The 13460-nt window shown below is 33.5% G+C and overlaps 1 protein-coding gene across 5 annotated transcripts in view; it reads left to right on the top strand.

The window, feature by feature from the left end:
• The window catches only part of SNTG1 (syntrophin gamma 1), a 363466-nt gene that overhangs the window by 216330 nt on the left and 133676 nt on the right, over positions 1-13460 (top strand). For 4 of the 5 annotated variants that reach the window (XM_074880871.1, XM_074880862.1, XM_074880897.1 and 1 more), the window contains 2 exons: positions 285-328; positions 436-477. In XM_074880871.1, the coding sequence (XP_074736972.1) occupies positions 285-328; positions 436-477 (86 nt within the window). The remainder of the gene's footprint in view (positions 1-284; positions 329-435; positions 478-13460) is intronic. The other variant, XM_074880890.1, reaches the window with a different exon arrangement.

Below are 13460 nucleotides of genomic sequence, written 5' to 3' on the forward strand. Positions count from 1 at the left end.
TCCATACCTCACCACAATGGCCTGAAAGATGCTAGTGACCGATGGAAGATGTTTCATAGTCTTGTACTTGGGCTGGGTAGACTCTTTCATTGTAATGCTGATATGTTAATTAAAAAAAAAAATCCAAATAATATATTTGAAAGTTGCATGTTGGGGTTTTTATTAGGTTTTTATTTAAATTTTTAAAAGATTATGTAAAAACATTAAATTAAATAGGAATAGATGTACATGATATGTAGGATGTGTTGTACAAAATGAGTGAAAAATATGCTTTCTGTTTTCAGCGGAACTTTCGGGTTTGCTCTTTATAGGAGATGCAATTCTACAGGTGAGTAAAAGAGCAAGTTCTTTTCTTTATATTTTTCTAGAAAAGTGAAATGAAATCTATACTTATGAAATGTAGAGTAAGTCTTCTCTTTATCTTTTTAATAACAGATTAATGGAATTAATGTGAGAAAATGCAGGCATGAAGAAGTGGTGAGCTTTTCTGGTTTTTTAGTCTACTTTTTTGTGTTTTGTAGTTATTGAGATGATAGTATATGCTGATAGCAATGCGCTGGTATCAGTTGTGTTATTGTTATTCTAAACAAATGTGATTACCTTCTAGCATGACAAGCAGCTAAGATCTTAGTGCAATCTCTTCTTCATAAGTTTGTTGTAGTTGCTATTCTCAGTTAGGCTTTTCTATGTTAAGGGTAATTATTTTATTATGCAGATTTTAGCTGTACATATTCCAACATTTCTTCTTCTGGCTTATAGCTATCAAATTTCAGCAGTGCTATACCTTTCTGGCTGTGTGAGGTCATTTTAATTTCCAAAGCTGTAATTTGCACTATGTTGGAGATTTGTTGTTGGGTTGGTTTTAATCCTATTTAAAAAGTGAAACAAAACCATTTATCTGCCTTTCTTCTCTGGCAGTTACCTATGAGGGTGCTCTCCTCCTTCAGTTAAGCTGTTATCAGTACTGATTTAAAATAACAGTGTATTAAGGGGATTCCTTTTAGAGAAGTCATTTGTATTTGAGAGCTCTGTAGTAGGCTGGGTCCATTGGTAAGTCAGCTTTGCTAAAAGTATCATGTACTTTTGTTATATTTGACTTTTTGACTCTTAAGTGCTTTTAGAAGTAGGAAACCCTATATTTCAGAAAAGAATGCCAGAAATGAGAATATTACCAAAGAAATCATCTTTAAATCGTGTGTAGCTCCATAGAATTTGTACCTGTGTTTTTAAAATAATGTAGTAATATTATATTTGAAAGTCTACTTTTCTAAAATTTACTTTGCCGATTCAAAGATGCTCTATATTTCATACAGCATTCTGTTATATGACAGATCATTGAATGTATGCCATTCAGATATAGAAAGCAAGAGTTAATAAGGATGAAGTTCTGATGAACAAGTTAGTGCAGGCTGAAAGGTTAGATCACTGCACTATTTCTCAGAGTGCTTTTGTGCACTGGTTTCATATTGGAAATTCGTGCTGCAAATCATGCTTCATTCTTCAGAGCCTTTGTCATACCACCTTCCGTATACACAGGCTAATAGTTGCATTTATAGTACTTTGGCTGTGCAACAGTGATCAGATTTTAATCTTTTATAAGCTTACTGCAGTTGTTTGGTTTAATATGAATTAATATGGTAAATCTCTCAATGGGATTTAAACAGGCTGTTGGAATTTCAAGACATGAGAAAAAGATATTACTAAAAATGTAGACTAGCACACTCAAAGGCATATTGAAAACTGGCAAGAACACCAGGATTATTTTTTTTTCTGAGACAATCTTTAACCATTACAATTGTACATAAATCTGTTGTCTATTTAGGATCAGATGTAAACACTTTCATGGAAAAAAAGAGATTTTGGAAAAGCCAAAATGTGCAGGCTGACAGAGTAGCAAGTGTCATCATGTTAAATTTTGGCTTATACCTTGTTTGTCAAACCTAATCTGTTTCTCAAACTCCTTATAGATAATTCTTTCTGAATAATAATAATAAAAAAGTGTATCTTACAAGTTTTGAATGTGTGTTTGTGTATGTGCAAGTGTTTTAGGAGTTTAAGAAGCAGATAAATTTTAAATTAAATCTTTATTCTAATAATAATTCTTAAAAATTAATAATAAATATAGAGCAATATTTAATGTCCATATGACATTTTATAAACTAAAATATGCAGAGGAGTTATATAAAATAGATATAAAAACAAAAGTAAATTAACTCTGATAATCTCTTTTTATTCAGAAACATTCACTATCATATGTTATATATTTGTGGAGTAAATTTGTTGTAGAGCCTGTTATAGTAATGATAGATATGGTTATGCGTTGTGCAGTAATTTGTGAGTTTAGGCATAGCCCTGAGTAAAGGGCAAGTACATCAACTGGTCTGCCAACAGGAGTTATAGTTGGGAATTTGTCTGCCGCATGCCCTTTGCAGTTTGAGTTGTTCTAGCACTTCTGTCTTTCAGGGTCTTTATCAAATACGGGGTCTGTAACTCTAATCTCAAGGTAACAGAGAAAATAGGAAGTATGTGGTGCATAGTTACTCACAGCAGGATGTTGAATAGTAGTGGAAACTTAATTTTCAATCCTTATTGCATCTAGGTTCTTTTCAAATGGCTATGCAAGGTACATGAAATCAGAGCTTTGTTTTTTTCTGATTTCTTCTGTAACTAAGCAAGATTTAGAAGGTATCATATTAAATGAGAATATATTAGTGTTCTGGGTTGTCTTAATGTCTTAGAGTATATTTATTGTAAATCAGCATGGAATTTTTTTCAGTGTGTAAAGCTGAAGATGCCCATAGAAAATTCAGACTTATATCTACAGTGTGCATCTGATGAGTGTTCGTTCTTTTTCTAGATCCAAAACTTCTTGCTGCTTGCAGAAACATTTTAAGCCTATGTCATATCTTCATAGTTCTGTAATGAAAACATGTGTGTCATAATCACTGCATCCTGTTGTATTACACTGATGATTAGCTGGCCCTGATATTTCACCATGCTTTATTGATAACTATACTACACATATAAAATTATTTGAATTTCAAAATTAAGTAGTTTAATCAAATTAGTGCTGTCTTTCATAGTAGGGAGGATTTTTCCCCAATATCTAGTGAACTTAGTTGTCTTAACGCTTACGGACACTCCTTTGTTGTCTTTATTGTCTTCCATTAGTTATTAGATCTGGTGATAAAGTATTCAGTGATGCACAGATCCTGTTACCCAAGAAATATACTATAATCTGAATCTGAGAAATAGGTAGATACATAGGTAGGCAGATAGATAAATAGGTAGATAGACAGACAGACAGACAGGTAAGGCAGATAAGACTCTTATAAGACAGAATAGATAGATAGGTTTAGTCAGTTCTTCCTATACCTTACTGGAGGCCTCTACACTGTTCCTTTCTGGTTCTTTTGTAGCTTTAGGTGAATCACTTAATTTTGAGCTTAGTTTTCTGCTTGTAGAAGGTGAGAATATTATTCATATCATGAAAGCACATTATGAGTTTTTTTCTAAGGCTGAATATCAGGTTGTTGTTTGTCCTGGGTTGTAAAAACTCCCATCTGAGTACAACATAACATTGCTTCAGTCGTAGTTCTCTCCTATGGTAAAATAAACATATGCTCTCTGTGGTGAAGTATCAGCATGGGAGGAGGTTGAGGAAAAAAAATAATATAACAATTCTCTTAAAAAGTATCTCTCAACATACTGGAAATTTGACTCCAAAAATGCAGTATGAACTTGAATTTAGAGGTAAGGAGAGTCCATTAGATCTCTTAATTTACATGAGTTTGTTCTCTTTCTACTCTGGATTTATTAATTATTCCTTTTCCAGTAGACTCTCCTTTACATTTTACAACAAGACTTTTTAAAGGCTAAAATTCGGATTATGCATAGACAGACCTACGAGTTTAGCCTTCTGTCTAATTAATATGGTCTAACAATGCATAACTTGGCAATCTACATGACTACTCTTTTAAGGGCTCACAATGGATATAATTATTCATAAGGCTGGAACCTAATCTATTTGTAGTCTGGAAACTAATGTAACTGTAGCCCTTACTTCCATTTATTGTCCAAATATAAAACAAAGCTAGATAGGCAATCACCAATGTAATACTTCTCTTGTAGCACATATGGACATTTTTGTGGTTCTGGGTCTAGCCACTACATCACTAACAATGGACAAAATTTTGGGAGAGAGTGAGAGGACCTGCTGTGAGCCAATTCCCTTGAGCTACTACTGAGTGGCTCAGAGTAGTAGAGTATGAGTCAACTCAGTTGCATATTACCAAAAATTTTGTGTTGAATCTACTGCTCTTACTGTTTCCAGGGTTCTAGTGCACCAAAGCATCTAGGTCCCAGGAAGAAGAAAGATTTTCAGTCAAATGAACAACGATATGTTTAAGATTATGTCTCTGTTGTTAATGCTGTGAATAAAGCATCTCAGGTAGTACCAACAGCTATGGTTACATATCACTGGGGATATAGCTTCTGGCTCTTAGCATCTGTTTTTCTCTTAGGAAATAAAAATAGAATTAAATTAAGGTGAATATGAAATAATTTCTTATTTCTTGTATTTGAGGAAAATTCAGGGAATGTTTCTAATGAAAAATGATAATTTGTATGTGCCAGTTAATGTGGCATTCGTGTATCCTTGAAAAGCAACAGGAAAAGCTCATGTAGATGTAGGTAGGTATCAAGACAGCATAGTTATTTAGACTTTGGTGGATTTTATGTAGAGCTAGCTATAATATGCAGCACTGATGAAACTCTTATTCTGATTTTTTTGTTTTAAAACTCTGGTTTCATTCAAACTCATTTTAAAACCCATTATGAATAGTATTGGTAATGTTTTTCATAAGTGTTTTTAGGCAGAAGAACAAACATATTGTATTTGTAAGACAGGACTGGAAACCAAATGATCTGAAATCTCACTCCATCTTGACTCTGCAGATGTGTCTTTGGTAAATTATGTTTTTATGTTATCTTTGTGTTAACTGTGAAACAGAGACCTAGACTATTATCAGATTTAGCTCACTGAATTATATGACATACTTCCGAATCTGTTATGGAGAAGGATCTTTGTATTAATATTGTGGTGTTTGGTGATAGTGATAACAGCAACCTGCAAATACAATTTACCACCTACTCATATTATGTGGCAGAGATCCTGTACTGTATAACTCATAGTTATACAGCCATTTAATCCCTTCCTCTCTAGAATGAATGGCAACTTTAAATAATGAAGCTGCATAGTTGGCTCTTCTATGAGAAGACCATAATCAATCTGCAATTTGTAACTTTTGAATTTAAAAAAGTGAAATGTAAACTTTTTGGAAATCCAGTATTTCCTTCGTAAGATGAGGCCAAGTTGTTACTTTTTCCATACAGCTGCTGTTTTCTATTTGAGATTTGGGTAATTTAAAAAGTGCTAATGTCACCTTAGCTACCCTGGTGCAATTAATGAAAACGTCTGTTGCAATGTATTTACAATGTTGAAATAAGTGTACATCAAGTGGAAAAGAACCTAGCAGGTGTAAATAGTTTACTGTTTTTTCCTGTGTGGTGGAAATTCCTTGGATTAAGGTATCTCCTGGAGCAGTATTCTTAACAAGTATTCATCTGCTTTTCTAATCTGGTTCTAGCTATGTTTTTTAGTGTTTACATAATTCATTTTTGTGCCAAACTCAGTAAAGACTTGAATTTATTCAAGCACTATGATGTTAGACTTTTAAAATACGTTAATGTGTTGCCTGTTTTCTTGATTTATATTTTCATTTCTTTTTCTCAAGATACCTGTGGATATATTAGTCATTTTGTTAAGATTTCATCTTTTAAAACTACTCATCAGTATTACTGAGTTTTAATAGAAGGGAGTAAAATATGCTGGCATGACTACTACCAAGTCTATATGATTAATATTGTTATTTCCTTATTACATAGCTACGGTCCTCAAAGCAAAAATCCATTAGGGTTTAGTGGGATAAAGATTGAATTACAAGTTACAGTGCAACATCCTTTAAGTAACTGCCATTGGTTCCTCCTTTGTCATGCAGGTCTATTAAAGCTGAAAGCCTGAGCTGCAAAGACAGTTGAGCAGTGGATTTAAAGTGTGTGCCATAAGACATGCTTTGTTTGTGATCTTATTTACATTGATATTTTACTGTAAAGGCTGGGTTTCTTTGCTTCCTTAGGAAGAAATAGAAATATTTTCATGTTTGTTTGTATGTGTGTGTGTTTTACAGAAGACTTTTTGAAAGATTTCATTCTGCACAGAATCTTCCAGTTGTGGAACCATACCTCAGTTTGACTTTGGTACAGGGACTCAATTTTTTTCTTTGCTGTGTATTGATGTAATACTGTAAAATAATTAAAAAATAAGAAAATGGGTCTGGGTCCCTGGTAGACCACCAAAGTCCCAATTATTTTAAATCTGTTTCTGTGTGGTTTATATTTGAAAAAGCATAGTCCACTTTGGCTAGTTTTTTGAGTTTTTTGTTTTACTTAGACTAATTACTTCATAATAATTGAGTGAGACTAGAGAGCATCAAAAGCCTCCAAATGGCAGAGGAAATAAACATACACAAACCACTCCAATTTAATGTAGAAAAAATGAAACCCTCTTTAGTCATGAAAATTATCTTCCATGGTCACTATTAAAAAAAATTATTTTACCCATAAGGACTAGAAAATACTGTCCAACTGGCAACAACTGTGTTTTCCTTAAACAGGTAACAACCATGTGGTATAGACTGAAAGCAAATGTTCACCTCTAACAGGCAATCTCTATATTTCTTATGGCTTGACATGGGCCCAAGAGAGCACATTGGACAAAATAGAGCATGTGTACTGATTTAGCTAGCCAGAAGGAGTCATAAATAAAAGGTGTGCTCAAAGAAGTGCAAATATGCACACACATAGAGTCTTCTGACATTTTTTCAGCAGTCACAATATCTGATTTAAATCTTCAGAATTGTCATTCCTCTGGCTATAGTAAAATCAGATGGGTACCAAGAAGAAACTTTTTATCCAGGGGTTATCTAACACCTGTACATATTTTTAGGTCTTTTTTTTTTTTTTTCTCTACAATGGGTCTTTGTCTTTTGACAGTTTGTTCGGTGGAGGAGGAAGAGGAAAGGAGAATGGACTCTATATATTTTTCAATAGTATCCAGTGTTGGACTGTTCCAGCCAGATACATGGAAGTTTCCAGATGGCCCACCCCATACTTCTCAACCACTAGTATGGTACAGTATGGTACTGGTGTTTTGGTATCTGTTTGTGAGCACTGGGCCTATTTCTAGATGTATACTTTTTTTTCTTTTACCCTGATAGTACTGGTATCTTTCTATAATTTCAATTTGGTACTACCTGTTTCCCATTAGCTCTTTTGCAACACTTTGGCCAGTAAACCAGCTTGCAGTAGTAAGAGGTTCACAGACCACAAGAAAAACTTTGGTGCAGGTGTGGTTACAGAGGGAAGAAACTCTTCATTAAAAATGACAAAGGTTACTCGTTCATTAGATTTTCATGCAGAGACCTGGAGGAGTTGTTGCCTCCCAGTGCTGTTTGTACTTTTCTGAGCGAAATGGGAAACATCACTGCTCAGGCTGAAACAGCATTACCAGTATAATGACATATATCTTTAAATGAGTTCTAGCAAATGTACATAGCTCTATTCCACTTCACATGCCCTTGTCAAGCCAATACTGACTCACAATATTTCAAAGGTTCTAATTATGCTGAACTGTTAAAAGGAAAGTTCAGGGAAATGCTCTACATAAAAAAACTCGCATATTTTAACATGTTGGTGTGCAGTGAAAAGTACTGAAGATATTTCTAGACTCCCTGAAATGCTGAAATGCTTCCCTTCCTGTACAATTCTCAATATAGTGTATTTACATTTTAAATGGGTAGACAGACAGACATGGTTCATAAAATCTTCACCGTGTCTTAGTCATCTTAAGGGGTTTTTGATATCTTTTTTTCAGTCATATTTACATGAAAAATCTAATACAAAACACATTCAAAATCCCCTGTGCACTTCAGGTCCTAATGTATTATTTCTGAATCACTGACTGCAGAGAGAAGTATTGGTAAGAACTAGCATTTACCATAATGAATGCTAACAGATGAAATCTTTTGTTTAAACATCTTTCACCCTGAAAGATTACAAGGTTTAACAGACTACATGAAGCATCATTCCATCAATCAATGTGAGGTTTTAGAGTAAAATGAATCACCTGCACAACAATGGCAACAAGAAATCATCTGTGAGACAAAGTATTATTTTTTTCCAATTAAAATACTGAGAGCTTTGGAATTTGGCAAATCCAAGACATTTAAATTTTTACTTTTACTGCTATGACTACAGCTTTTAATATCCCAGAAGATATCAAAATCTTTATATCTCAATAGGAAAGTGTTATCTAAATGGGATTGTGCTTTTTTGAATCATCTTTCTGTATAGGTGTTCCTTAGATAGATTTGAGTTACGTCGCATCAGCACTGTTTTGCCTATTTTCTACATTTTTGTAGAATATGACAGCACAGAAAAAATTGTAAAACCAGAATTATTAAGGTTTTAGAGGCATAGACTTTCTAAAAGCGAGGCTTGTAGTCTGGGCATTCATTTGTGATATTATGACATATTCACCTAGCAGCAACGTGACAGAATTTTACAAAGCATTTTGTTTTTCTTTTCTTGTTGATGTTGCAATTTTTGCTTCAGAAAACACATCCATGCTATATAACGGTCTATAAATTATGTTTTTAATAAGATTTTAGAGTCTCAAATGGTAATTAACTGCCAAGAATGGATTTCTGTGGGGCTGTTGCCTAATTAGGAAAATAAGAAAAGGTAAACTAAAGGTTGCAATGGGATAAGTAATCTGATCATTTTTGGATGAATATATCAGATTTATGCTTAACTTGGAAAATCATGAAGACCTCACTCTATAAACCAATTAAACCTGTAATTCAGCACATTTTCATCATTATGCTGAAATACAAATTAGCGTTTTTACTTCCTTGGAATTATACGTTAATCTCTTTTTTTTCCAAAATATCTGTAAACGTCCTCCAGTTAATTAACATCCAGTCCGAGTACCTCCAAACTCAGTTTTGCTAAGACCCTTAAAATTTAGATGCTGATGAAAATGATCCTAAAAATATTGAGACAATATTACTTGTGAAAATTTCATATTACAGGATAACTATGTTGGATCACAGTCCAGCAAAATATGTATGTGTTTTCATAAAAGCATGAATTTAATTATTTTAATAAATTGGGGACTTTCTTTTTTACAAATATTTATGAAGAACAAAGTTATTTTCTCAACTTCAGCTAGATGCAGTGGAATTATTCTGCAGCAAAAAGGCTGCCATTGCATTAAATGGCATGAAAGTATATTCTTATGTGTTTTCTCAGCTGGAAACTTACCACTGAGCACATTCCCTGAAGTACTAAAATATCTTTCTCAGAGATTAGATCCTGAGCTGCCGAGAAGTTTAGCAGAGTTAACTGCGTATATTGATCTAAAACATTACTTCAAATACAAATTTGTTGAAGAATTATTCTTTATGTCATTGTGGAGTTGATAACATTTAGAACTGAACAAATAAGAGTAGGCTTGTACATTAATATTTATGCAAATTTAGAATTAAAATTTGATTTCAAACTCTTTAAGACCATTTTGTATTCATTTTTCATGAGCATTTATATGCTGGGGCTTGATTAGTGTGACTATTCATTAAAAGTAAATGTTAAGGTCATATTTGCTAACAGCAAATTTTATATTGAATATGTAAATGTGAAATTTGCCACTAGCTGTGTGTTTGACCCCAGCCTTGCAATGGGATTAGTGTGAGCAAACTCTTATTCTGGAACTGATCTTTCTTTTTTCCCCCAGAATTGAGGCTCTGCTTAGTCAGATATAATATTCAAGCCATGTTTTCAACAATCTTAGACCTATCTCTGTTTATAAAAAATTTTAAAAATTGAAAATGTACTTCAAAATGCTGTGTCAACTGTATAACTTTAACTCCTCAGGTATTAGGAACAGAAAAAATAGCTGACATGTTTTGTAGTTTAGTAATGTGTATGCATTTTGAATATGACTAATTTCACAAATTGCATACATAAAAACCTGTATTCATTTAGTAATGTGTTAGAAATTTCATATAGAACTCAGCTGTGAGAGCCCTTATTCTGGTAAATTTGAAGTGTGGGCACAGTTTGACTGAAGCAGCAGGAGATTATTATATATTTAATAGATAAGCAAGCAGCTTCATTGTTTTAATAATCAGGGCCAGAAGACTCAGACCCTTTAAGTTCATTGCTATAATGAAAAAAAAAAAAAAAAAGTGCAGGATGATCAACTGTGAAAAGAAAGAACACCAAATCTTTTGAAATTAATAATTTGGTTGGGATTATTTCCTCCTATTGAGGAACACATATTACCTGAAAAATTTGGAGATGTTAATTCCAAGTTATTGGCCAGTTTCTGTTACAGCTGGAAAAAAACATTTCCACTTTCAACTTTGCTTTGTTTTTTTCTCTTTTTTTTAAAAAAAAATATTGTTGAAAAAGCAAAAACTTCTATCTATAGCTTTTTGGCTTTAGCATAACATCTTCTAGGAAAAGAAAAATATCTATCCATTCATAAAAGGATTTCTAGTGATCTTAATTTCAATTGTAGCTGAGTATTCTAGGAATTATACAGATAAACATGGAACAGTTTGGTTTATTCTGTAAATACAGCTGATGTTATTTCATTTTTCTTCATGTAACATGGGTAATGTCTTTAGTATTTTTCATTATGCTGAATATTTTATATGACTTTTATATAGAGGATGGAGACTCCTAATGACTAAGTCATTCTTCAAAGGTTTTCCTGGCTAATTACTGAAATATGGCTATTGGTTTTGAGAGGCCATACACAAAATTTTTCTTTAGTACAGCTTATAATTATCTGCTGGTATCTGTTGTGTTGTCATACACTGTTGGATAGCTTATACACTCTACTTACTTTTTTCTAGAATAGTGAATGCATTATCATGCACTGTAGGCCATAATACCTGCAGGCCACAAGCAAAATCTCAATTTCTACATAAGGTATATTGATATTATTATTTCATGACTGAAGCTCTGACCTATATCCAGCACTGAGAGTTTCTGTGGCAGCTCTTATCACCAGGAAGTGTCATTCCAGTATAGCCTGTCTTTTTGCAGATTACTGGATGGTAATTCGAAACTTCCTTAAAGATGTGTCAGGGAAATCTGTGTTGGAATATTCATTATGGTATATATTATAGTATACTACACCCTAAATAATCTTCATTTTTTCTGAAAGAATGTCTCTTATTAAATTCTCTGCTTTCATTTAAAGATTGTTTTATCCATCTGTTCCTATCTGAAATTCTTCTTAGAAAAGAGCAAAACCAATAATTGATTGGTAGCCTACAGAGACTTAATAAATTATGGTTCTGCCTTATTCTTACTACTTTTTATTATATTGGACTAAAATGATACTGTTTGCTTGAGTAATACAGATAGATTTTACAAGGATGTGCAGATATGATAAGTAGTAGGAATTTCTACATATTAACTGTGTATTAAAATATGGCCTAGATTTTGCTTAAAAGAAAAAAATCTTTGAATTTTTATGTCATAAATCCTTGAAGATAAATGTGCAAAGACTCTGGAGATTGCTTAATGTTCTACAGGTGTCGATGCCTTTTTTTGAATATTCTCCATAAGATGTAGTTGAGAGGAAAAAAAAATGCACCACAATCTCAGCATAGCCTACTGTCACAGTTGGTTTCCAATTATTATGAAGTCTAAAATCCTTGTGTCTTAAATAAGAAAACCTCTGTAGACTGTAGCCTGTTGTTCATCTGGCAGTACACACCAGCACACACAGGGTACTATGTAACCTTTTGGCAAAGCTGTGGATAAATCAGTAGATGGTATTATAAAAGTGGTATAAATACTTCTTCCATTTCAGTAGGAGTTTTGTTTTGTTTAGTAAGAGGATTGCACATTTCTCCCAAAGCGGCTTCAGTCAATATTTGATTTGGACAGTGTCAATGAAATTGATCCCAGACAAAATCTGGTTCCTGTGTAAATTTCTGAGCTATCATACCAGTGAGAGGTTTACCCAAATATATACAATTGCAATGAAAGTGTGTAGTATTGATAGAAGATGAAATATACATGTTAAAACACCTAGTTGAAACCAGAATTAGGCTTATGGATTTATAATATTTGACTGATGGTGGGGTTGAGTAGTTTACCTAAATGCATGGTGGTGATTTTATCAGTCTCACAGAGTTGTAATTTACAATTAGAAAAATATCTTAAGGTTTTGTGTTGCCCAAAAGAATTCAAGTTTCCTATTTCATATCTTTTAAGAAAATGGAGAATAAATACTGTCTAGTTTTAATCACTCTAGGAACAGTTGTACTGGTATTTCTAACATTTTCAGTATTATTAAGGGATTTGCCTGTTCCTCTTAGCCAGTTGTTTTGGAACTCATTAAATATATAACTACAAAAATATGTGTTCATGGATTAGCTCAGAAAGATAGTAAGTGCCCAGCAGCTGAATATATAATAACATTCAAAATGTGGAATGGCTTTGAGAGTTTAAAGTAGAGGACTTCTTAAGACTGTATAACTACTTTTGTAGCTGAGTAGTCCTAGAGAAATAGAGCCATACTCAGAGTAGATAAAGTGAAAACAAAAATAGGTAGTTTTGAACTCTGGCATGTACTCACTACATATAGATACACTGAAAAATCTCAGGAAACTTTGAAAGAGTTTGGGTTGAAGTCTTCTGGTGTGGCAACTGAGACACGGACTCTCCGTGAAGTGCAGAAGGAAAGAGAGAGTTTATTGTTACACTGGTACATACTTATGCTCTCGGATGCTGTCGGTAAAGCTCTTACTTCATAGTTAACAAATCAGCAATTAGACAGCTATCAACCTTCTCTCCTATCAGCATAAGACCACTCTAACACGCGCTGTGCAGGCCAATCACCTTCTTATTCATGCGCTGTTCTCGTGGCAGTAACTTCTCACAGTTCAGTACTTTTCCACAGTTTAGTGTTGCAGCTGTCCGTTGCTTTTCCCTGCCTCCTTGGCACAACTCAGCAGTTTCTTATCTTTCTTCCAAGGCCTGTTTTTCATCAAAGCCTAGCTATTTCTCAGAGGCTGTGCAAGGCTGACAGGCCAATGTCTCCCACATTCTAGTTCTTTGAATTTTTTTGTGTGTTTTCATAGGTATTTTCTTGTCATATGTAACTGCATATCATGTAGAGCTGAACAGCTAATAAATGCATCTTTGTGTATTTATTACTTCTATGGACCACAGTCCCAGACCAATAGTAGTCCATGGAATATAGGTTGGAAAACATTAGCAAGACCCATTGTTAGAAACGACAATGAACATTTACA

The sequence above is a fragment of the Strix uralensis genome, chromosome 1 (assembly GCF_047716275.1).
Source record: "Strix uralensis isolate ZFMK-TIS-50842 chromosome 1, bStrUra1, whole genome shotgun sequence".
NCBI classification, from domain to species: Eukaryota; Metazoa; Chordata; class Aves; order Strigiformes; family Strigidae; genus Strix; species Strix uralensis.